Raw genomic sequence first — 24,594 nt, 5'->3', positions numbered from 1 at the left:
ACCATATCCCTACCCCCGAGAACAGTGCTTGGCATACACCTGGCCCTCAATTCACATTTATTTACAAATCAATCAGTGGGCTGGGCGCGGTGGCTCACGCCTGTAATCCGAGCACTTTGGGAGGCCGAGGCAGGTGGATCATGAGGTCAGGAAATTGAGACCATCCTGGCTAACAAGGTGAAACCCTGTCTCTACTAAAAATACAAAAAATTAGCAGGTCGTGGTGGCGGGCGCCTGTAGTCCCAGCTACTCAGGAGACTGAGTTAGGAGAATGGCGTGAACCCGGGAGGCAGAGCTTGCAGTGAGCTGAGATGGTGCCACTGCACTCCAGTCTGGGAGACCAGAGAGAGACTCCATCTCAAAAAAAAAAAAAAAAGAAAAGAAAAATGAATCAGTGAATGGTTACTGTCTTAGTTCGTTTGAGCTGCTACAACAAAATACATTAGACAGGGTCATTTATAAATAATAAAAGTTTATTTCTTATGGTTCTGGAGACCAAGAAGTTCAAGATCAATGTGCTAGCAGATTCAGTGTCTGGTGAGGACTTGCTGTCTGCCTCATAGATGGTGCCTCTTGTGGAGTCCTCATGTGGTGGAAGGGGCTAGGGCACTCTCTTCAACCTCTTTTATAAGGGCATTAATCCCATTCCATTTTTATTTTTTTCCCCGAGACAGGATCTTGCTCTGTTGCCCAGACTGGAGTGCAGTGGTGCAGTCATGGCTCACTGCAGCCTCAACCTCTTGGGCTTAAGTGATCCTCCTACCTCAGCCTCCTGAGTAGCTGGGACTACAGGCACGCACCACCACACCAGGCTAATTTTTGTGTTTTTTGTAGAGACAGGGTCTCACTATGATGCTCAGGCTGGTCTCAAACTCCTGGCCTCAAGGGATCTTCCCACCTTGGCCTCCCAAAGTGCTGGGATTACTGGCTTGAATCACCACCATGCTGGCCTCTTGATCCCATTATTGAGGGCATAGCCTTCATGGCCTTCCAAAGGGCTCACCTCTTGCTACTATTACATGAAGTTTCAACATATAAATTTTGGGGGGACTCCAACATTCAGACTATAGCAATTGCCTATCTTACAGAATGGCTGGGAGACTCAGATAAGGTTAAATGTGTAAAATACCTACTATAGTACCTGGCTTATCTTTCTTCTTTCTCCCCTTGCCTTCTTTTCTCTTTTATTCCCTTCCCTGGACTTATGACCGTTAAGAACAAACTGACTGCTCTGAACCTCCATGCTGTTTCTCCGACAGCAACCAAGCCTGTGGCTTTCTCCCCGCCTGTGGCGACACTGTACCGGCTTCAGTCTCCCGTCCCTCCCTCTGTCGCTCTTGGAGCCCAGTTAATTGCAACTGCTGTTCTTCTCATACGGACTGGCCAAAGCATATCTTCCTTACTCCCCCTTCCTCCTTAGAGTGGGAAGGGAAAATGGGCTCAAGTAGCCAAAGGGGCTGAGCAGCAGCTCTGGGGTCTCAGAGTTGTCTCATCAGCGTCAGCACCAGCAGGGAAGGTGGGGGCTGCCTCCATCTCTCTGGCTATACCTGCCTCAGCTTATTGTTTCTGTCCCATGGTCTGGAATGCAGGTGGGGACAGCGACAGGGGACAAGCATTGGTGACATCAGGCCATAGTCTCCCTGTCCAGGTTGACACTCAGACTTGGGAGGGACAGAGGCTGTCTGGGAATCTGAAGGAGCTCCAGTCCTGCTGGTCCAATTCTCTGGGTGGAAACTCAGGCAAGCCCTGTATGTTCCTAGAGTCGGGAGCTTGGGAGGTCAGAGGTTTGCAGGCATCACAGCCATGCAGTACCCCCACCCTCAACTCTGTTGCAACAGCGGGTGTAATGGTGGTCCCTCTAGGGCGCTGATTTGAGGCTATGGAGAGAGAAAGTGATGGTGTAACGGCACTGTTCCCTCAACTTGCTTCAGAGGAATCACCAAAGAAGTTTATGAAAAATGCAGATACCCCCCAGCACTTTGGGAGGCCAAGGCGGAGGATCACTTGGGTCCAGGAGTTTGAGGCTAGCCTGGTCAACAGGGTGAAACCTGTTGACAAAAATACAAAAAACACAAAAGTTAGCAGGCATGGCGGTGGGTGTTTGTAGTCCCAGCTACTTGGGAGGCTGAGGTGAGAGGATCACCTGAGCCGGGGAGGTGGAGGCTGCAGTGAGCTGTGATCATGCTACTGCAATCCAGCCTGGGTAACAAAGTGAGGCTCTGCCTCAAAAACAACCAACCAGATTCCTAGAAACTGTGAGTTTAGCAGGTCTGGGGTGGGGTTGGGGAAGCTGTATTTTTAGTAAGCTTCCCAGAGTATTTTCATGAACCAGTGCAAGTAATCTCTCTGAGCCACATTTTCCTCCTTTGCAAAATATCAATAATACAACCTATCATGGAGAGAAGGGTACCAGGAGGATGAATGATCAAGTACATAACGGCCAAGCAACACGGTTGACTTCTTCTCTTTCTTATGACTTTGACTACTGCTACTATTATATTACTAGTCATTTATTCCTGGGCTTGACTGTGCCATACCTTGTAGGCAAGTGACAACTTGAAGAATCACCTCTCTTGCTGGGCAGGGTGGGGCTGTGGAGATTCCTGGAAATGGGATCGGACCCGGGACTCTCAGGAACGATGAGGTCCCCAGCCAGCTCCAGGGTATGTGGACGCTCTGCCTTCTGGCTGGTTCCAGCTCCATCTGCAGGCCTGGGCTGCCTGGGAGGCATGGGACCTCAGGGGTCATGCAGTCTGGTCCCCGCCCCTCAGTGCAGACAGGGCCAACCTGAGGAGGGGTGAGTCACAGACTCGAAGCCATCCACCCCTCTCTTCAGACACTCAGACTCCACCCTCCCAGAATCATTTCTGAAATGTTTGTCACCCGGAGGAGGGCAAAGAGCTTCGTGTTACTGTGAGTTGGAAGAGATATTTATGGCTTTTAATAAAAAAAACTTCTTTTTTGAGATGGAGTCTCGCTCTGTTGCCCAGGCTGGAGTGCAATGGCTGGATTTTGGCTCACTGCAAACCCCGCCACCCGAGTTCAAGTGATCCTCCTGCCTCAGCCTCCCAAGCAGCTGGGATTACAGGCGCCTGCCACCATGCCCAGCTAATTTTGTACTTTTAGTAGAGAGGGGGTCTCATCATGTTGGCCAGACTGGTCTGGAACTCCCAACCTCAGGTGATCCACCCACCTTGGCCTCCCAAAGTGCTGGGATTACAGGCGTGAGCCACTGCGCCTGGTCTTAATAAAAAACTTCTGTAGCTCCCGGGTCTCACTTGGTGAGAATAGTCCACCTGTTAGGTTGTTTTTCACCAATAAACAAGGTGAAGACAGTTAACCTTTGGCCAAGTGTGACCCAAGCAACAGGAAGTAGCCTTGTTTGCAGTGGGTGGGGAGAGGGGAGCCGTCATCCGGCTGACTTGGCTGCCGTGGAGGGGTGAATGGGCTGGGGGGGGCTGTCCAGGTAGACCCATCCCTCTGCACGGAGGTGTTGGGTCTAAACCAGTGACACCGAGGAGATGTTAAACATTAATTACCATCAGATAAGAACACCACCACCTGTCACTGTGTCCCAGGAAAGGGGAAGGGTGGGGAAGAGAAGAGGAGATGTAGCTGGGAAGAGAAGGACACTGTCCACTCTGGGAAGGGTTCCTCTGAGGCGACTGGTGTTCCATCCTCTTTCTCAGAAATGTTCAGAAAAGGCTTTGGAGGGCAGGTGTGGTGGCTCACGCCTGTAATTCCAACTACTTGGGAGGCTGAGGCAAGACAATCACTTGAGCCCATGAGTTCAAGACCAGCCTGGGCAACATGGCGAAACCCCGTCTCTACCAAAAATACCAAAAATTATCTGGGCATGGTGGCATGCACCTGTAGTCCCAGCTACTCGGGAGGCTGAAGTAGGAGGATCACTTGAGTCCAGGAGGTCAAGGCTGCAGTGAACTGTGTTCACGCCACTGCACTCCAGCCTAGGCCACAGGGTGAGACCCTTTCTCCAAAAGGAGAAACAAAACAAACAAACAAAAAGACTTTGGAGCAAGGTGACCAGGAGCACTTTTCTCTTGGGGACCCCATTAGGAGGCCTCCCCTCCTTAGCCTCCACTAGTCTCATCCTCCAAGAATCCAAGCAGATGTGGAAAGCTTCCTCTCTCGATGAGGACAAAAAGCCCTAGGTTTGCACTCCAACTCTGTCACAGCCTCAATAGTGGGATCTCCGGTAGGTCCCCTCTCCCTCTGGACTTTGGCTTCCTCATGGTAGGGGTCATCTGAGATGCAGTGATACGGAGGGTATGGCAGCAGTCTGAGAGCACAGAGTGTGCAACACTGCCTCTGTGGGGGATCAGGGAGGCTGGATGGACAGAGGCCGTCTGAGATTACCACTGCCACCCACAATGGCTTCTGCCTACGATCTCAGGGAGAAGGTTCCACATCATTTGTCTCTGAACTCTTGTCTCTAGAAGGCCCTGCAGTCCCTCCTCTTTCCCACCCCAGACCCCTCTGGCTTTGCCTGTCCTGAGGAAATCCAGGTCATTTAAGCCCATGAGAAAATGCCAGGTGTGTCTGAAGCCAATCCGAATTGGGGGAGGGGGTCACTCCTTGTGTAACGTAGTTAAAAAAAAAAATCACAACAGGAAATAGCTACCGTTTATTGGGCACTGCCCATGTACCAGGCACTATTAAGCACTTTAAAGACATGACTTCATTTCATCTTCACCACAACTCCATGAGGTAGGTGTTATGATCCCCATGTTACAGATGAGGAAACCGAGGTTCTGGGCAGTGATTTCATTTGTTTGAAGTCACACAGCTTGTAAGTGGTGAGGCTGGAATTTGAGCCCAGATGGGCTGAACCCAAGGCAGAGCTTGCAAAGTTGTGACATCAGTACAGTGTGTTATTGTACCCGTCCAGGGGCCACAGCCCTCACCTTCCTTTCAAACCCCATTCTCAGGATAGGGTCTGAAACTCCTGCCTGCAGAAAAGGCTTGTGTGTCTCCCTCCCTGGTGGACCTGCATTTCGCTTCGTTCTATCAGAGGAATGAAGCTGAAATCGTGCAACGTCAGGCAGTTGCCCTGGCTGGGAATGAGCCGCAGGCCACACCCCTCCCTAGAGTCCTGCCGTCCTGCTGGCCCTGGCCTTGGCAGAAGTGCAGGTTGTTCTGGTTCTGCCCAGCCTCCTTCTGGTTCTTTTCCAGGCCTGGTTCTTTTCCAGGCTCTCTTCCCACCTTTGAGCAATGACAGAAGAGGCAGGGGCCTCATGCTCTGTCGAGCTAGATTGTGAAACTGGCCAGGAATGGGGCAAGGAGAGGCAAATTCCCCGAGCACTTTGAATCCATGGTGTTAGGAGGTGGGGCTCTGGACCTCGGGAGTTTCCCTGCATTTCCTCCTTGCACTGTCATTTCTGCCTTGCAGGGCTCAGCGAGCACGCGCTTGTCTACACAGGCTGCTCCCCAGAGCTCCCCCGCTGCAGTCCTTATCATGCTGCTTTGCTCTGGTGAGGAGCGCACCCATGGCAGGGGCCCTGCATGGAACTCCCTCTGCTTCTCTCAAGGGCACCCGTCTGAGGCCAGATAGCAGAGTGTGTGGCGTGGGCAGGCATGGGATTGACAGCCAAGGATTGACACTGGGTAGGGACAGGGAGGAAGCACCAAGCCTTTCCCATTCCCCTCAGGACTCCCACTGCACAGTCAGGGCCAGGCCTCTGAAAAGAGAATCCAGTTCTGTAGGCTGCTCCAGGTCTGAGGTCTCAGGGGCTGGGCTCTTGGCTTCATCCTTGGGACACACAAGGGACTCCAGCAGGCCCCAGGGACTTGAACCTTGGTCCGAGGGGGAACATGGACGGGAAGGAGGTTGCAAAGGGAGGGACATGGGGTGGCCCTCGATCTGGACTGAGGAGAGAAGGGGGAGCTGGCCCTTTAGGTACTGTGGTGTCCCTTCCTCCCCACTGTGTAGCACATTTGGGTCAGATGTTCTGTCTGTGCAAATCCCCAGGGGCTGGTGCAATGATTTTGCTTCTTGGGATTCCTCCATAGCCAAGGAGGTCACCTCCTGCAGAGAAAGGCCACCTAACATGCAGCTTCCAGCTGGTGGCTCTTTCTGAAGCTGACCTTTAGGCCTAAGGTGTTTAGGACTAGAAAGTGTCCCAGTGGGGGAGTCTTTGCCAGAACCTTCCATGCATACCCCATAGGAGGGAGGCCAGCTGTCCGGAGTGGCTTGAGGGGCATAGGAGGAAGGCTGGACCTTAGAGATGGCCTGTGGCGCGTAGAATGGGAATTGAGCTTCGGGGGTCACCTGAGGTGCATAGGATGGGGGCCCGACCTCAGGGGCAGCGTTTGGGGCATAGGACAGTGGGGAGAGGATCTGGGGAGGTGGCACGTTGGAGGGCTGGAGGATGGAGATGTCTGGCTGCCCTAAGTAGGTGATCTCGGACAGGCTGTGCCGCTGTGGAGCTCCTGCGGGCTCCCTGGGTCCAGACACCCTGATCTGGGAGTACTGGACAGGCTGGGCCAGACTGCTGGGGCCGCTGAGGTCAAAGACAGGGATCAGGACGTGCTCCTGGATGAAGCGCAGCGGCTGGAAAGTCAGGACTCGCTGGACGTTCTGTGCAGGGACGACAACAGTCACCCCCCCGTGGTTAGGGTAAGTCCCAAGCTCCCTACTGGTGATGTGAGTGGGTGAGGTCCTCCATAGGGAGGCATCTGGGGGCTTTTTCAAGATGCATCTGTCCCATATCCCCATCTGCTTCCCAGAGACTCCTCTAGGTGCAAGTGCCTCTCTGAAGGGACAGGGTCTCTCAGCTCTTTGGTTCTAAAGCCTGGGTTATCTCAGGGAGAGAGATCTGGGCTCTGGTTTCTCCAGGAGGCAGATAATCCAGGGAGTAGATGACCAGGATTTGGGGTTGCCTTGGGGCATGATCTCGAGGTGGGGGCCCGCATTGTTGCTTGGCCCACGGGTCCCTGAGGGCCTAATACAGGGTCAGGGTGGGAAAAGAAGGAGCCAGGAGAGACCGGGAGAGCTTTACAGAAAATGCTTCATCTGGACTTGCACATTGAGCAAAACTCCCTCAGAGCTCCTCTGTCCTTCCGATGGGCAAGAGCAGGCTCCGGGTGCCTCAGGTGGCTCAGCTCATGGCTTCTGCAGTGGCCTTGCTGCTCTAGCAGAGGCGGCACTGGCGTCAGGTGGGGGCTGCTGATGTGATTTGTGTGGCTGGTGTAGGGCTTTCCATTTTATTTTTATTTTTTGGGTGGGGGGTGGTTCTGGTCTTCACTTGCTAGAGCAATTCTAAAAGAGCTGTAACAAAGGGCTTTCCACTTAACAATTAGTTTTGCCATTTAAAAATTTCTGTTTAAAATGGCCAGGTGCAGTGGCTCACACTTGTAATCCCAGCACTTTGGGAGGCCGAGGTGGGTAGATCACCTAAGTCAGGAGTTTGAGACCAGCCTGGCCAACATGGTGAAACCCCGTCTCTACTAAAAATACAAAAATTAGCCAGGTGTGGTGGTGGTGCATGCCTGTAATCCCAGCTACTTGGGAAGTTGAGGCAGGAGAATAGCTTGAACTTGGGAGGTGGAGGTTGTGCTGAGACGAGATCATGCCACTGCACTCCAGCCTGGGTGACAGAGGGAGACTCCATCTCAAAAAAAAAAATTTGTTTAAAAAATTAGTTCTGAATATTTGAAAATTGGGAGATTTCACAATATAATCTGAAACTCTGGCTTCTCTTGAAAAACATGAAGATCAGGCAGTGCTGGGCCTACATTCCCACATGGTGGTGCCCGGCTGCCCATTTAGACAGGGCATGAGTGCCACGGCTCTCCTGGCGCCCACCATTCCTCCCTTGTTGCGTTGCTGCTCACTCAAGTCCCACACTACCTTCCTGGTGCTGGACACTTCCAAGCCATGTGGGTTTTTTATTCCATGTCTACTATTCCTGATCACCCACCCCACTTCAATGCGTCCTGAGACCTGCTGGGCCACACGTCTGTTGACTTTAGGTGGGACTGTGAGCTCCGTGAATGGAGAGAGCAGGCCCATCTCCTGCTTTGTCTGTGGATCCCTGCATTTTGGGGAGAACTGGGGACCTCGGAGCCCAGGCCCTCCCCTGGACCTCTCCCTCCCACCCTGGGGGGATGGCTCACCAGGGAGTTGGGAGGTGCAGGCGGCTTGGTGACATATCTGTAGCTCAGGTAGCAGAGCACTGCGACGAGGAAGCCCATGGAGAACAGGAAGGCTCCGGAGAAGGAGTAGGTCCACGTCCGGTCTGGGAAACCAAAGGGGCCAGAGAAGGAAGCGTGAGGCTGGGCTCTGCCTGGGCCCGGTTGGGTCTGGCCCCACATGTGGATGCTGAAAACCCTCTCTGGCTGGGCTGGCAAGGCCTCTCCTACCATCAGAATGCAAGATCACAAACGGAAGTCCATATACTGTACGTCTAAATAGTCAGAATTTACAAATTATATTTTTACACTGTTAAATAAATAAAATGTTCTAGGTTTCCACCTTAACAAAAAGACTTTTTACAACCACCTGGGATGCCATATTTTAATTCAGAGTTCTTGGACTTCTCTAGGTACTGTGCTGAAGTGGGGAGGTACAGGGAAAGCCCGCAGCGCACTGCAGGCCCCCAGCCCAGCCCAGCCCAGCCCAGCTCCATCCCACACTGCCAGGGCTCTCACGCACATGTGTATAGATGCCCCAGCCCTCATGGTTGAGCTCATCCATGTCCCCTCCAAATAGCCACCTGTTGGTCATCCTTTGGGCCAAGGGTCTGCACTACATGTCAGCAGTGTCTGCCCTCATGAGGAAGGACCCCCAAAAGAGGACTGCCTAGACGGATCACAGGCTCTGGGCCATATGTACAGAAAGTTTCAGGGTCCCAGGTACTCACAATGTGATCTAGAAAGGAGGTCACAGGATCCAGATGGATCTGCCCCCTTTGTTGTATGGAGTCTTCATCTTGCAAGGAGAGGAATGGCCAGGGCAGGGCCAGAGAAGGGCCTTCTAAAGTGCTGGGTGCAGGGAAAGGCCCCTTTTGCCTGAGTCTAAGGGTGGTCCTGCCTCCCTGGTAGGGTAGAGGCAGAGGGAGGGGAGAAGTGAAAACAGGGAGGCCTGTCCTCTCCATCTCCCTACCAAGATAAGGGGCTGGGCATCAGGGAAGATCTTGGTCAAGAAGGGAGCCTGGGAAGGCACTGTCCTGTCTAAAATGGAGGGGAGAGGGATGACTAGGGCTCTAGTGCCCGAGCCTCTCCCTGTGTTTCAGCATCTTTGGGATGGGTGCAGCCAGTTCCAGGCAGGACACACTTCCTGTCACCAGTCCAAGTGGGGCTTGTGAAGGACTTTTGGAGGAAGATGTTGTTGGAGTTTTTAGTAAAACTGACAGTTTGCAACAGAGGGAAGGTGACTCAGAGTCAAGACCCCTGCAGTCCAGGGGCCTGCTAATCACCCTCCCTCTCTTCCTGGCCCCTGTGCAACCTCAGCTTGGAGAGTTTATCAATAGCTCCAATGACCTCGGCGATCACTGTGAACTCCGGGTACTGCTGGAACCTCTACTTCTAGCCCACTCCCTGATCCTCCCCTAGCCCACGAGCTTGGGCCTCTCTGGGTCAGCTTCCCACTTCAGTGAAACCCTGTCTCCTGTCACATGTTACCCCCATCCCTACTCCAGGAAAAAGACCCCACCCGAATGTCTATAACATTCCTGGAAAACCACTGCTGTTTGTTCCAGGACAGAATAGGGACATGGAATGGTCTCTGGCTTGACACATTTCCATTTCACACTGTGTGTATTGGATACATTGCCATTTCACCCATAGGGAGGCTGGATGGAATATAAAAACACCACCAGCCTGAGAGTAAGGAATACAGGGTGTTAGAGGCCTGGCTCTGCCACAGATATGCTGAGCATCCTTCCTGCTGCACGACCCTCTCTGGTCTACCCTTTAATAATAACAGTAGCCAGCAGTGGTTGAACTCCTACTACAGGCCATGATCTGTATGATCATGTAGAGCTGGGTGCTCTACCTATGTTATCTCACTACATCATCAAACACATCACAGAGGGGTAGGGATGCTCCCTTCCTATGGATAACAAAGCTGAGTCCCAGAGAGGTTAAGTGACCTGACCAAGGTCACACAGCTACTCAGTGGAGTTACATGTATAACTCAAAACTCATCCTCCCTGCCACTCTGCAAGGAAGCCTCAGTTTCCTCATCTGTAAGAGTAGAATATGAGGTGAGGTGGCCCTTAGAGCCTCTTCCGTCATCAAGATGCTGGGACAATGCTCTGTGACCCTCCCTGTTTATCTACGGAGAGGTAGGTAAAGGGGATTCTGAGGGTAATGCAGACGTCAGGATACACAGTCAAGGGCAGGATGCATCACTCTGAAATGGAAGTAGGAGGAAGAAGTGTGCAGTACAGGGGGCTCACTGTAAACAAAGTTGCAAAGTGGTGGGTAGAGCCCAGCCTTCAGAACCAGATGAATCAATCAGGTTTCCCAAGCAGCTGTGCGGTCACAGGGAAGTTGCTTAACCTCTCTGAGCCAGAGTTCCTCCTCTGTAAAACGAGGATGATGCTACCCAGCTTACAGGATTGTTGTAAAGATTAAATAATATATGTTACATGTAATAATAAAGATTAAATAATATATGTAAAGCATTTGGCACAACTATTTGCTTGGCAATATAGTAGAACCTAATAAATGTAGGAATTGTTTTAAATATATTTTTAAGGATAAGGTGCCTTCTATATGTCAGCAAGAAGTAGCCACCAGGAAATGTGATTTATATAAAAGCTATAGTCTTAGGAAAAAATGGTATCTCATTATAAGCAAGACCAAGTAAGGCAACAGAAGGGTGTTGTGGGTAAGGGTGGAGTGGTCTTCACATTGTCAAAAAGCTGGTGGGCCAGAGCCCATGGGCCAGGAGCAGGTGAGATTTATCTAGGACAGTCCAGGGAAGGGGGTCATGAATCATACAAACACTCCCAGCTTAGCCCCAGAACGTCAGTTTCCTTTTTCTAGTTCTCCTCTTGCCAAGTTCTATTCTGAGCTCCCTAGCAGCCTTTGCCCCAGGAAGGGCATGCCCCATGCAAGTGGCCAGTGTTGGCTGTTCCATAAGGCATAGCTCCCCTGCCAATTGGTGCACTGGGATTCAGGTGGAGAAATCAGTCTCTTGTGGGCTGTTTGGAAAAGTGATGAGTTTCCGAACAAACCTGAGGACCAGAGTGTCATTTTCTAGGGCCCAGCTCTGGCAGCTGCCTGGCCTCTGATTATCACCTCAGCCCAGGCATCAGCATCCCTATTTGTCAGATGAGGGATCAGGCTCCCAGAGGCTGAGTGACTCCCCCAGGCACGTGGTTGGCTGACATCTGACTAATACCGTGCCTTCTCATTCCTCACGCGGTACTTCTCTTTCCACCGTGCCACACGCAATGTCCAGCTTGCAAACTCAACTCTATTCTGAATGTTGGCATGGTTGGAACTGAAATCACTTACTGACATCATGAATCTGAACATGAGGATAAAGTGGAGACTGTTTTACCAAATCTATCACATCCACTGCCGTCACCTTCATCCTCTAAACCTGCAGCTCTGAGCAATACAACGTTTCCCTCCGTCTATGAAAAGAAACACTAATAAAAACATCATGACGCTTGTGATGAGAATCAAGTTTCAATGTGCTAGAGGAAGGGACCATCTCACCGAGCAGATGATTCAAAACTATATCTAGGCTGGGCGTGATGGCTCATGCCTGTAATCCCAGCATTTTGGGAGGCTGAGGTGGGTGGATCACTTGAGGCCAGGAGATCAAGACCAGCCTGAGCAACAGGATGAAACTCCGTCTCTACTAAAAATACAAAAAAAAAAAAAAAAAAAAAAAAATTAGCCAGGCATGGTGGCACACACCTGTAATCTCAGCTACTTGGGAGGCTGAGGTGGGAGAATTGCTTGAAATTGGGAAGCAGAAGTTGTAGTGAGCCGAGATTGTGCCACTGCACTCCAGCCTGAGCGACAGAGTAAGACTCTGTCTCAAAAACAAAAAACAATAAAAACCCACAAAAAACCCAACTGTATCTATAGTAGCTCTGTGGTAAGAGCACGGCCTCTAGAATTAGGCCTCATTCCGTCCCTCAGCACCTGTGTGACCTTGGGCAAGTCAGTTTGTTTGTTTTTTTTCCGAGACAAGGTCTCACTCTGTCATCCAGGCTGGAGTGCAGTGGTGCAAACATAGCTCTTTGCAGCTTCAACCTCCTGGGCTCAAGTGATCCTCTTGCCTCAGCCTTCTGTGTAGCTGGGACCACAGATGCACGCCACCATACCTAGCTAAGTTTTTGATTTTTTTGTGGAGACGGGGTTTTGCCCTGTTTCCCAGGCTGGTCTTAAACTTCTGGGCTCAAGTGATCCTCCTGCCTTGGCCTCCCAAAGTGTTTGGTTTACAGGTGTGAGCCACTGTGCCCGGCCATGGGCAAGTTACCTAACCACTCTGAACCTCAGGTTCTTCATCTGTAAAATGAGGATGAAAATAATACCTACCTCATAGACTGCTCATGAGGCTTGCCCTTGGTTGTGCCTGGCTCCCGGTTAGCACTGCAGAAATGCTAGTTATCATGATACCATTATTATTATTTGACTTTGGAAGATATGGAGGGATCTTTTTATCTTCTCTGCTTCCCCCCTGCAGATTTTCCCTCCAGTATATCTCACCTGGGTTAATATTAAGGTGAGTTTGCTTTGCCAAGGTACACACAAGGCCTGTTAGAGAGGGGAAATCCAGACATAGGCTGGAGGGTGAGAATCAAACATTTGCTTTGATAACTCATCAGCCAACTCTTTTATGGATAAACAAAGATTGACTTCAATAACACACTGATAACCCTTCCATGGTTTTTTAGAGTGTTGCCAAGTCTCACCTTGGTTACAGGGAGGAAAGAGGAGAGTCAAGACTTGAATTCGGGAGCCCCACCTCCCTCTGGTTTCAGCCGAACTCACCTGGCAGTGTCTTCACTCGGCACATGTAGGGGGCACTCTCCTTGGACCAGGTGGGAACGCAAATCATGATGGTGCCAAGGAACTCTGTGTCAGGGGTCAGGCCGAAGAACTCATATTCTCTCTGCTTCCCTCCAAGGTGCTGAATTGGACAGAGAATGGAACGTGATTCCTGTTACACACCGATCTCCACATAGAGCCCAAGGAAGCTTGCTCGCTCCTCCTGGATTCTGGTTTGGTGCTGATGGGTCTGTCTTCAGCCTCTGTTTCCATTCCCCTCCCTTCTGCTTTATCCCCAAATCCAATCAGTCTCCAAGCACGTGTGCCTTTCACTTGCAATAGTGTCTGGCCCATAGGCAGTGGTTATACACACTATATAATGTGGTTATATATATATATATATATATAATGTGTGGTTATACACACATAATGGCCACTGTCATTATGACCTCCACCACCCTCCCATGCTCCCACTATCCCTCCTTCTTCCAATTCCTCTTGTCCTTCACCTTTTCGTGGTTAAACATCATAAACTTTTTGAACACCCATTCCTTTCTTTCTTTCCTCATTGCTTCTGCCTTAATTGGGCCTCAAGGCTTCAGCCTGGACTCTAGCAGTAGCCTCTTTCATGGTCGCCCATCTCTGGGTTTGCCCCTGTTCACTTCCATATTCATCCTAGTGTTTATAGGAATCTTTCTAAAAGACAATCTCATTATAATGCTCTTCTATTCAAAAGGCTTTGATGGCCTCACCCATATTTACAGAACAGAGTCCTGGTCCCTGGCTTCCAGTCCAGACTCATTTGTCTCTGCAGCCCACCTGGCTCTGCAGGCTCATCAATGCTGGATACCTGCCACTCGGGTAAACACCTACCTTGCATAAGAAAGCCCTTGTTTCTTTGCATCTGCCAATCCTTCTGCTGGAACTGTGTTTTGATTCTCGTTCTTCTGTGTATCTCTCACCTTTTTGACCCAGAACTCCTCTCCCATGGCTGCCACATGTTATCCTGTCTGGCTCTCCTCCTACCTCTCTGACTGGTCTTTCGCTGGTTTTAGCCCCTCAATGTTCTGCAAGATTTGCTCTTCAACCATTTCCTTCTCTCTCACATACTCTCCAGCCACTTAGTGATCTTATCTGAACCCATGGCTGCTGTGAGCACCGATGTGTGGATAACTCCCAAACTTATCTCAGGAAGAGCTGTAGAGTTTCTGATGGGCCCTGCCAGCTCCCTGCTGAATAGTACCATGTGAGCATCTCTAAGTCAACATGTCCAAACATGCTGCCCTCCTCTCTCTGGGGCCGGCCCCATCCCAGACCCCAAACCCAAATCTGTTTTTGATTCTCTAATTTTGATAATAGCATCACTCTTCTTCTAATCTCCAGGGCCTAAACCTTGAAGCCATTTTGGACAAATCCCCTCTCATATCTTTGGTATCAAATTGCCCTTAAAGGATCCAGAAATCTTCCTTTAAAGGGCCAGAACCTGTGTTCTCGGGAGTTCAAAAACTGAGAATTTTCTTCTTTGGCTCTTTGTATTTCAGCTCTGCCTTCTCTTTTTCAGGCACATGGAGGCCAAGGTTGAGGGTAATTTACTGTTTTCTTTTGTGTGTGTTTATGGGGATGGTGGTGACAGTGAGTGAAGAAGTACATAAATAAATTTTTAACTTATTGTTTTGTGGAACTCATGTGGTTGGAACTGGACACATTACATATCATGAGACATAACTCCAGGAGAGTTGCCAAGGCCCTGATTCCTCCTTCCCCAAGTTTTTCACGACCTCCATCCTGGTTCAGGCCCTCATTTCCAGCCTATACCATTGCAATAATCTTTTGACTTGCCAGCCTGATATCTCTTCCATTTCCATATTTGATCTTTCTTCATTCTAATCCTAGTAATTTATATCTTCTGTTGGACCAAACATCCCCAAAATAACAACTATAAATTCTAAGCAAAATGAAAAACAACTACTTAAAAGCATTGGTGAGAAAATAAAAGCAGGCATATATTGGAGAGAGTAGAAATGGCGATGGGTACATTTCCCATTTTTACTGTCTTGTAGCCTGAAGGCAGACCTCAGTCTACACCCTGTGGAATGGCTAAACCTAGACAGAAACCCTTTATTCTCACTGGCTTGAATACCCAAAAGGCAGGGCTTGGAATAATCACAGCAGCTGGAAAATGAGGGGAGAAAGCACAGACAGGGGAGATTGTAGAGAAGGAGGCCCAAACTCTGTATATAAACTCTGCTCAAATCCCTGACTGGCCCCCAAAGTAGGCATGAATGGGGTAGACTCCAAGCAGCCCAGGTAAAGTTAAAAAGCAAAAAAAGAAGAGAGATTTCAGAGTTTGGAGTTCAGCCAAATTAATTGCCTACTAAAACCGGATGAAACCAAACCAATACTCTTTGGAGGAATATAACAGAATCTACAGTAATTTCAACATAATGTCCAGGATACATTTCAAAATTGTTAGACATACAAAGAAAGAATATGCGACCCATATTCAAGAGAAAAGATAACAGTGACTGACCCTGATGACCAAAATGTTGAATTAGCAGACAATGATTTTATTTTATTTGAGACAGAGTCTTACTCTGTCACCCAGGTTGGAGTGCAGTGGTGCGATCTCAGCTCACTGCAACCTCCGCCTCCCACGTTCAAATGATTCTCCTGCCTCAGCCTCCTGAGTAGCTGGGATTACAGGCACCTGCCACCATGCCCGGCTGATTTTTGTATTTTTAGTAGAGATGGGGTTTTACCACATTGGCCAGGATGGTCTTGAACTCCTGACCTCAAGTGATCCACCCACTTTGGCCTCCCAAAGTGCTGGGATTACAGGCATGGGCCACCTCGCCTGGCCAACAATGATTTTAAAGCAGCTGTATAACAATGCTCCAGGAAGTGAAACAAAATAAGCTCATATTGAATGAATGAATAGAAAATCTCAGTAGAATATGGAAACTATAAAATCTAGGAACTTTAGAGTTGAGAAATTCTAGATATTATTATCTGAAATTTAAAAACCCACTGAATTATCTCAAAAACATTTTGGAAATGACAGAAAAAATAGAGAACTTGAAGAAAGATTGATAAGGGAGAATTAGATAGTGGTGATGGTTTCACAACTTTGTGAATAGGCAAATAACACCTGAATTGTATGCTTTAAAAGAATGAATTTTATGGCATGTGAATTAATGTCAAAAAAAGGTAAAGGCTGTCAGAGCTGTCTGCAAGAGATACATTTTAAATATAATAACAGAGGCAGATTGAAAATGAATGTAAAAACATATATTATGCAAACCATAAGAAGGCTGGAGTGTCTATATTAATATCAGATAAAGTAGACTTCAATACAAAGAGTATGACTACAAATAAAAAGGAACAATTCATATGACAGAAGGTTCAATCTATCAGGAAGATACAACAATCATAAATGTATATGTATTTAATAACTGAGTTTCAAAATGCAGGAAGCAAAAATGCACAGAATTAAAGGGAAAATAGACAAATCCACAATTATAGTTGGAGAGTTTATTATTTTCAACAATTAAACGACCAATTGACCTCTCATCTAAATCAGGAAAGACATAGAAGATCTGAATAACACAATTAATCACCTTTACCTAATTGATATTTATAGCGCACTCCACCAACCAACTGCAAAATATACATTCTTTTCAGGTGCACAAGGAACGTTCACCAGGACAGGCCATAGGCTGGGCTATAACACAAGCCTCGATAAATTTAAAAGGACTGAAATCATACAGCGTGTGTTCTCTGACCACAAATTGAATTAAATTAGAAATCAACAATAAAATATTTAATAAGACCCTAAATATTTACCAAAAAATAGGTGTGATAAGGACTCTCCCTGCTTAGTCATCTCTAGTGGCTCCCCCAACTACCAAAAGAAACAAAAATTCGTCCCCTCCACCACCCTATCCCTTCTACAGCATAGTCCCATCCAGTCTTCTGAGGTTTATCTCCCGGGGTCCCTCCACGTCAGAGGTTCTCAAGCTTTGCGTTGGGGAAGAAGCGCCTGGGTTGCTCACTAAAATTCAGATCCCAGGGATGCAAGTGCAATAACTTGATGAAGTTGACTGGAAGGGGACCCAAGAATCTGCATTTTAAATAAGTGCTGCAGGAGATTCTGATGCTGTTTGTTTGGGACCATGGTTTTTGTGTGTGTGTGTGTTTTTTTTTTTTGAGATGGAGTCTTGCTCTGTCGCCCAGGCTGGAGTGCAGTGGCGCGATCTTGGCCCACTGCAAGCTCCACCTCCTGGGTTCACGCCATTCTTCTACCTCAGCCTCCTGAGTAGCTGAGACTACAGGCACCCACTACCATGCCCGGCTAATTTTTTGTATTTTTTAATAGGGACAGGGTTTCACCGTGTTAGCCAGGATGGTCTCCATCTCCTGACCTCGTGATCCGCCCGCCTCGGCCTCCCAAAGTGCTGGGATTACAGGCGTGAGCCACCGTGCCTGGCCGGGACCATGTTTTGAGAAACTGTTTTACATGTCTTTACGCTCTTGTCAAAGTGGGCAGTTCTGTGCTTTTCAAAAATGTCTTAAGTTGGCCGGGTGCGGTGGCTCATGCCTGTCAACCCAGCACTTTGGGAGGCTGAGGCAGGAGGATCTCTTGAGCCCAGGAGTTTGAGACCAGCCTGGGCAACACAGTGAGGCCCCGTCTCTTTTTTTTTTTAAATGGCTTAAGTCTTGCTGCTTTTCTCTCTGATCATGGTGGGGCAGTATAGGCAGGCCAGTGGTGGGAGAAATGTGGGCTAAACAGAGCTGGATTTGAATCCTGTCTACCTTATTATTTGCTGAACAATCTGAGCAAGTGACTTTTAACTTCTCTTGGTTCCCTCATCTAGACAATGGAGATGATAGAACCTGCCTCACAAGGCTGTGGTGAAGATTAAATGACATAATATGCATGTATTACCTGGCATGCCTCAGAAATTGATACTGGCTTCCAGAAAGCCAATACCAATTTCTGTGGCATGCCAGGTAATATATGACTATTAATGACATAATATGCATATTATGCATATCAGGCTTTCTGGAAGCCAGTACCAATTTCTGCGGCATGCCAGGTAATATATGCATATTATGTCATTTTTGGCTTCCTAAAAGTTTTCTGGAAGTCTTTCAAATCTTGCTGTGCTGACATCCTGCCCCACCTCCCAATACCCATATTTTCCTCTACCTATAGCTATTTGAATTCTTGTTTTAACTCCCTTTTCACCCCCTAGATTATAAGCTCCTTGCATGCAGAAACCACAAAGTAGGAAATAAATATTCATTTAACTGAATTGTGGATTGGTGGCACATGCTGAGGGTAGGGGGTACCAAATATTTTCTGAATACGAAAAGAAATAATTCATGTACTATTTGAGAATGTATGCCCTTGCCTTCCACCTCTTATTATTACTCATCCTTCCACATTGCCTGTATATAGTTCCTGCAAATATTGGAAAACTACTGCAGCAGTAGAAATTGATTCTAGCATTTTCTAATGTGAACATCTGAAGATATTAATAGAGGTTGTTCCCCAGGATGTGAGAAGGTGTTAAACAAAAAACAATGTAAATATTATGCAAAAAAAGCAGCTTCTCTGGTCAAATAAATTCTGGAGAAATTGTATTAAACAAATTGATAATATACCTAATGCTAAATGACGAGTTAATGGGTGCAGCACACCAGCATGGCACATGTATACATATGTAGCTAACCTGCACATTGTGCACATGTACCCTAAAACTTAAAGTATAATAATAATAAAATAAAAATAAATAAATAAAAAAACAAAACAAAACAAAAAAACCAATTGATAGTGGAGTCTTGGCTCTGCAGCACTTGTCAGAGCTTTTAGCATGCTATTGTGTGTGTGAATCTACAAGAGAAAAGTTGTCATTTGTGATGATTTCCAGGCTTCAAGGAGCCTCTCAAGGGACATGTTTTGGGAAATGCTAATTTACATAACATGTCCCCTTTTTTTCTTAAAGCAACTCAGATCTAATTGGGAGGGAAGAGGCTTCCTAGGCAGAGAAAGACCAGGGTGCAACATACACTCACCATTTGGTAGGTGCGGTTGACCTGGAGCTCTAAGTGGTAGAACAGGTCATGGAAGATGTCTTCCAGGGTTAGCCGGTGGCCGTCCCCTGCACGGATGGGCGTGGGGGTAGGATGAACAATCATCTGAATCGATCTCACTTTGGGGATACAGGTCACATCAGGTGGCTTGAGGGTAGCTGGGGATAGGGAGAGAGAAAAGAGAAAAGAAAAAGTCAGAATCGGTGGGTAGTGTCTGAGGCAACCTTGGACAGTGGAAAATGACTGCTCCCTCTCTCCTTCCACTCCAGTGCCAGCTATGCTTCTGAAAGCAACGGCTAAACAAACAGTGAAAAGAGAAAAGTTTCTACAAGCCCTGGTGTTTGGGTTTCAGGCTGGCAAAGGGATGACCAAGAGTGGATGAGAAGAACTCAGGGTGAGGGGCACCAGTCCCCTAGCTTGGTCATGCCTTTGGCTTGCCCCCACACATCCCAGCCCCCTGCGTCCCCACCTTAAGTCAGCCTAGAGCACCCTTCCTCCCTCATCTATTGAGTATGACAGCTTTGGGGATGTCAATGACATCAACTACACATCCTAAATAATGTTTGGGGCCTAATACTATTGATGCAGCCTCAAAGATCAGGCTGAAGACTTCTGTCTCTCTCAAGATGGAATTTTCCAAATAACCAAATTACCTTTGCTGGTTTACAGACTCCTTTGAGAATGTGATGAATGCTGTGGGTCTTCTTCCTGCCAAAATGTATATATACAAAAATCTTGCATCCAACTTCAGGGATTCATGGACCTCATTTACCCTGAATCTAATTTGTAAAAATTCCTCAGTGATCCTTTGGCCTCCAAGATTGAAGCTATCTGAGTCAGAACAATGTTTACTTCAGTGCTGCTAATAAAATTGAAAAACTGAGCTGTACGTCCTCAAAAAGGGAAATACATAAGTAAATTAGAGTATCTCCCTAGAATGGATTATTTTGCACTGTGAAATATCTTGTTGTGCAAAATGTTTAATGATATGGGTAAATGTTCATGATACCAATATATGGGGAAAAAGAACCTAAGACAAAAAAGCAATGCCAGATTGCAAAGTAGATACGGCTGCTAGTAACTGCAGTTATGTTACAATGTTAAGATCATTTTGGGTGACTTTTATTTTTCTTTGTATATTTCTATATTTCACACATTTTCTACAATGAATGTGAATTCACTGAACAAGCCAGGTTAAAAAAACAATATTTTACTTAATTTTATTTTTTATTTTCTTAAAAAGATATGTGTGACTATAAAGTCAGTTGGTGAACATCATCACACGTTTAGCTTGTGTGGGGAGTTTGGCAACTATATTAGTCCATTCTCACACTGCTAATAAAGACACACCTCAGACTGGGTAATTTATAAAGGAAAGAGGTTTAATTGACTCACAGTTCCACATGGCTGGGGAGGCCTCAGGAAACTTACAATCAGGAAACTTACAAAACGGGAAGCAAACATGTTCTTCCTCACATGGTGGCAGGAAGGAAAATGAGAACCAAGCAAAGGGGGAAGCCCCTTATAAAACCATCAGATCTCACAAGAATGTACCCACTATCATGAGAAGAGCATGGGGGGAACCGTCCCCATCATTCAGTTACCTCCTACTGGGTCCTTCCCACAAGACAGGATTATGGGAACTACAATTCAAGATGAGATTTAGGTGGGGACATAGCCAAACCATATCAGCAACTGCTGTCCACTCAACCATTCATTTACTGAATATCTTTTTTATTTTTTTGAGATAGGATCTCACTGTGTCACCTAAGTTGGAGTGCAGTGGGGCAATCCCAGCTCACTGCAGTTTTGACCTCCTGGGTTCAAGCTACCCTCCCACTTCAACCTCCTGAGTAGCTGGGACTACAAGTGTGTGCCACCACACCCAGCTAATTTTTAAATTTTTTGTAGAGATGGGGTCTCACTGTGTTCCCCAGGCTGGTCTTGAACTCCTAGGCTCAAGTGATCCTCTTGCCTCAGCCTCCCAAAGTGCTGGGATTACAAGTGTGAGCCACCATGCCTGGCTATTGAGAATCTTCTATGTGCCAGGCACTATGCTGAGGGCTGGGAATGCAGTGGATTCTGCCGCCCACACATACAGTTCTAGAGCTCACATTTTAGAGGGGGAGGCAGATGATAACATGTGTGAGCAAACACAGTAATTGCAGCGTGTGATCTGAGCGATGAAGACAATAAGCCCTGTATTGCACTAGAGAATCACAGATGGTGGCCTACAGAAATCAGGTCATCAGGGCTGGAGGTGGGGACACTGACTTAGGAGGTGATGTTGAAGCTGAGCCGTGAGGACTATAAAAGAACCAGTCATGTGAAGAGCTCAGAAGTGCCCCCAGAGAGTGGGAGCAGCAAGGACCCCGAGGCAGGGACTGTCAGAAGCTTGGCTGCTCGATGCATTGGGAAGACATGTTCAAGATGAGGACCAGGATAGGCAGGGCCTCGTGGGCCGTGGCAAGGAGTTGGATCTTATTTGTAGAGTCATGAGAAGCTGCCCGAGGGTTTTAAGCTGAGAAGAGAAGGTGGGATTTATGTGTTGAGGAGATCTCTCTAAATGCTCTGTGGAGAATGGGCTGGAGGAGGTGGTAAAGAGGAGAGTTGGGGAAACAAGTTAGGTGGCCTTGACCGCAGTCGGGGGTCAAGATAAGGGTGGTCTGAACTAGGGAGGTTGGGGTGGAGGTGGAGAAAAATGAACAAACCTGCTAGGAACACACTGTAATTGGTGGGGGTGGGGGCTTCCCTAAAAGCCACATCCCCAGCTGCCCCCTCCCCTTGCAGAGAGCCCCTTCTGGACCCTCCACCCACTCCAGAGGGGAAGAGGCCATCCCACCCCACAAACACCTGCGCCTTCCTCTTCCCTCCCCTGAAACCCACAGGGGCTCCAACTCACTGTGCTGCAGAGAGCTGAACCTGTCAGTCATCTTGGTGGCTGACCGGCCTCCCGCACTGACAGCGGTGACCCTGGCATAGTAGAGCTCCGTGAGGTTGCCCGTCTCCACCGTCAGGTTGCAGGACTTCCGGGTGATCTGCTGACAGCCCTTCTTTGCCACCCAGTCCCTCTCTCCGTACCTGCAGGTCAGGAAGGGGCCAAGTCACCGTGGTGATGAAAAGGCCAGCGCTAGGCCTGTGGCTTATTAATAATGCCAAGGAGATCTGATATTTACTTAGCACTTTCAGTGGCCCAGGCCCTTTATGCGAACGATCTCATTTTGTTCTCACAATGATTCTCTGAGGCATATGCATTCTTCTCTTTTTCTTTCTTTATTCCTTCCTTTCTTTTTTTTTTTTTTTCTTGAGACACGGCCTCACTCTGTCACTCAGGCTGGAGTGCAGTGGTGCAGTCTTGGCTCACTGCAACTTCTACCTCTGGGGTTCGAGTGATTCTCCTGCCTCAGCCTCCCGAGTAGCTGGGATTACAGGAGTGCACCACCATGCCTGGCTAATTTTTGTATTTTAGTAGAGACAGTATGGCCACCCTGTTGGTCAGGCTGGTCTCGAACTCCTGACCTCAAGTGATCCACCTGCCTCAGCCTCCGAAAGTGCTGAGATTATAGGTGTGAGGCACTGTGCCCAGCCTATTCTGTTTATTTTTCAAACAAAGAAGATGAGGCTCAAAGAAGTAAATTGCCCACGTGTTTGAAGTGTGCATGTGGAGAGCCAGGATTTGAACCCAGCCAGTCTGAGTCCACATTCTGGGCTCGTCATCACCATAGTCCTTTGATGTGGGCCCTGTTATCCCCATTTTACAGATGAGAGAAATGAGGCTCAGAGAGGGGGAAGTGACTTGCTACAGGACAACGTGGCATGACCAGGAGTGGAAGCCAGGTTTGAGGACTCCTGAGCCCAGGCCACCCCTCCTCACCTGCATGGGAGGGAGAGGAGCAGGAACAGGAGCGTGGGCTAGAGGGGCTGGGTGCATCTTCGGTTGACCTAGTCTCACTAATAATAATAAAACAATTATTGGTAGCTTATAATTTTCCAGGCACAAGTGCTAATGACTTTATCTTGTTTAACCCACCCAACAACCCTGTGATGAAAGTGCTATCATTGTCCTCACTTTGTGGGTGGAGAAACTGAGGCTTCGTGAGGTTACCTGCCCAAGGTTATACAGGCAAGAGCTGGCATTTAAGCCCAGACAGCCTGACCCTATCACCTGTACTTTTTACCCTTATATTATTCTCCCTCTGCAAAAGAAACATAAAGGAGCAAAGCTTTATCTGGGAGGGGCTATGTGACACCAGTCTTGGTGGGGACATGGGAACATATGGAGAGGAGGGGAATTCCTTGGAGAGGGGCTGGCTTCAGATCAGTCAAAGGAGGTGGGGTCAAGAGAGAAGCCTACGTCTTATACTCGATGCTGTAGACCGTGTCTGGGGTGCCCTCCGGCCCGCTGTCCCACGTCAGGATGTTTTCAAAGTTGCTGGACTGGAATTTCACGTGCTGGAGCAGATCCGAGGGGTCCTCAGGGGCGTGAGCTGCAGGAGGGTGGGAGGAGGGTGAGCAGGGGCTTTCCCAGGGTCACCCTGCCCATGTATGGGCTCAGTCAGAGTCCTGCCCCATATAAATTTCATGCAAAGTGCCTTTGCTTTCAAGATGCCAGCCTGGTGGGTGAGCAGGGAGACCCTGGCCCCCAGCCTTCTACAAATGGACCAGCAAGAGGGGATGCTCCCCACGCTGTTCTAACCAACCATCCACTGTCAGCCATTTTGCTTTGCAATGAGTTGTGATTCACATTCCATAAATGTCACCACCTTACAGTGTTCAGTTCAATTGTTTCTTAGCATTTTCACAACGTTGTGCAATCATCGCTATTATCTAATTCCAGAACATTTTTAGCACCCCAAAAAGAAACTGCATGCCCATTAGCAGTCACTCCACCCATTCTTCTCCTCCCCTAACCCCTGACAACCACGAATCTACTTCCTGTGTCTGTGAATGTCCCTACTCTAGACTTTTTATGTAAATAGAGCTTGGCTGGCTTCTTTCACTTAGCATAATGTTTTCAAGGTTCACACGTGTGGTAGCATGGATTAGTACTTCCTTTTTAGGGCTGAATAATATTCCATTGTGTGATATACCACATTTTGTTTATCCACTCATTAGGACATTTGGGTTGTTTCTACTTTTTGGCTACCATGAATAATGCTGCTGTGAACACCGTGTTCAATTTTATAAGTGGACATATGTTTTCAGTTGTCTTGGGTATATATCTAAGAGTGGAATTTGGTAGGTTATATAGCAGCTCTATCTTTAACCTTTTGAAGAACTGTCAAACTATTTTTTAAAGTGGCCACACCATTTTTTTTGTCTTTGAGACACGGTCTTGCTCTGTCCCCCAGGCTGGAGTGCAGTGGTGTGATCATGGCTCGCTGCAGCCTCGACTTCCTGGGCTTAAGCAATCCTCGCACCTCAGCCTCCTGTGTAGCTGGGACTACAGCCATGCACCACCACATCCGTCTAATTTATTTTTAAATTTTTTGTAGTGATGGGGTCTCATATATTGTCCAG

General features: G+C 48.0%; 1 protein-coding gene across 1 annotated transcript in view; it reads right to left on the bottom strand.

The window, feature by feature from the left end:
* Positions 1-4,632: 4,632 nt before the first annotated feature.
* IL22RA1 (interleukin 22 receptor subunit alpha 1) overlaps positions 4,633-24,594 on the bottom strand; it is a 31,026-nt gene continuing 11,064 nt past the window's right edge. The window contains exons 3-8 of the mRNA XM_003810766.4: positions 23,429-23,561; positions 21,977-22,155; positions 19,057-19,232; positions 12,982-13,120; positions 8,137-8,258; positions 4,633-6,598 (exon numbers count right to left, since the gene is read on the bottom strand). Coding sequence (XP_003810814.1) covers positions 5,666-6,598; positions 8,137-8,258; positions 12,982-13,120; positions 19,057-19,232; positions 21,977-22,155; positions 23,429-23,561 — 1,682 coding nt within the window. The 3' untranslated portion in view covers positions 4,633-5,665. The remainder of the gene's footprint in view (positions 6,599-8,136; positions 8,259-12,981; positions 13,121-19,056; positions 19,233-21,976; positions 22,156-23,428; positions 23,562-24,594) is intronic.

This window comes from Pan paniscus, chromosome 1, assembly GCF_029289425.2.
Source record: "Pan paniscus chromosome 1, NHGRI_mPanPan1-v2.0_pri, whole genome shotgun sequence".
NCBI classification, from domain to species: Eukaryota; Metazoa; Chordata; class Mammalia; order Primates; family Hominidae; genus Pan; species Pan paniscus.
This window is presented reverse-complemented; position numbering and strand designations above follow the sequence as displayed.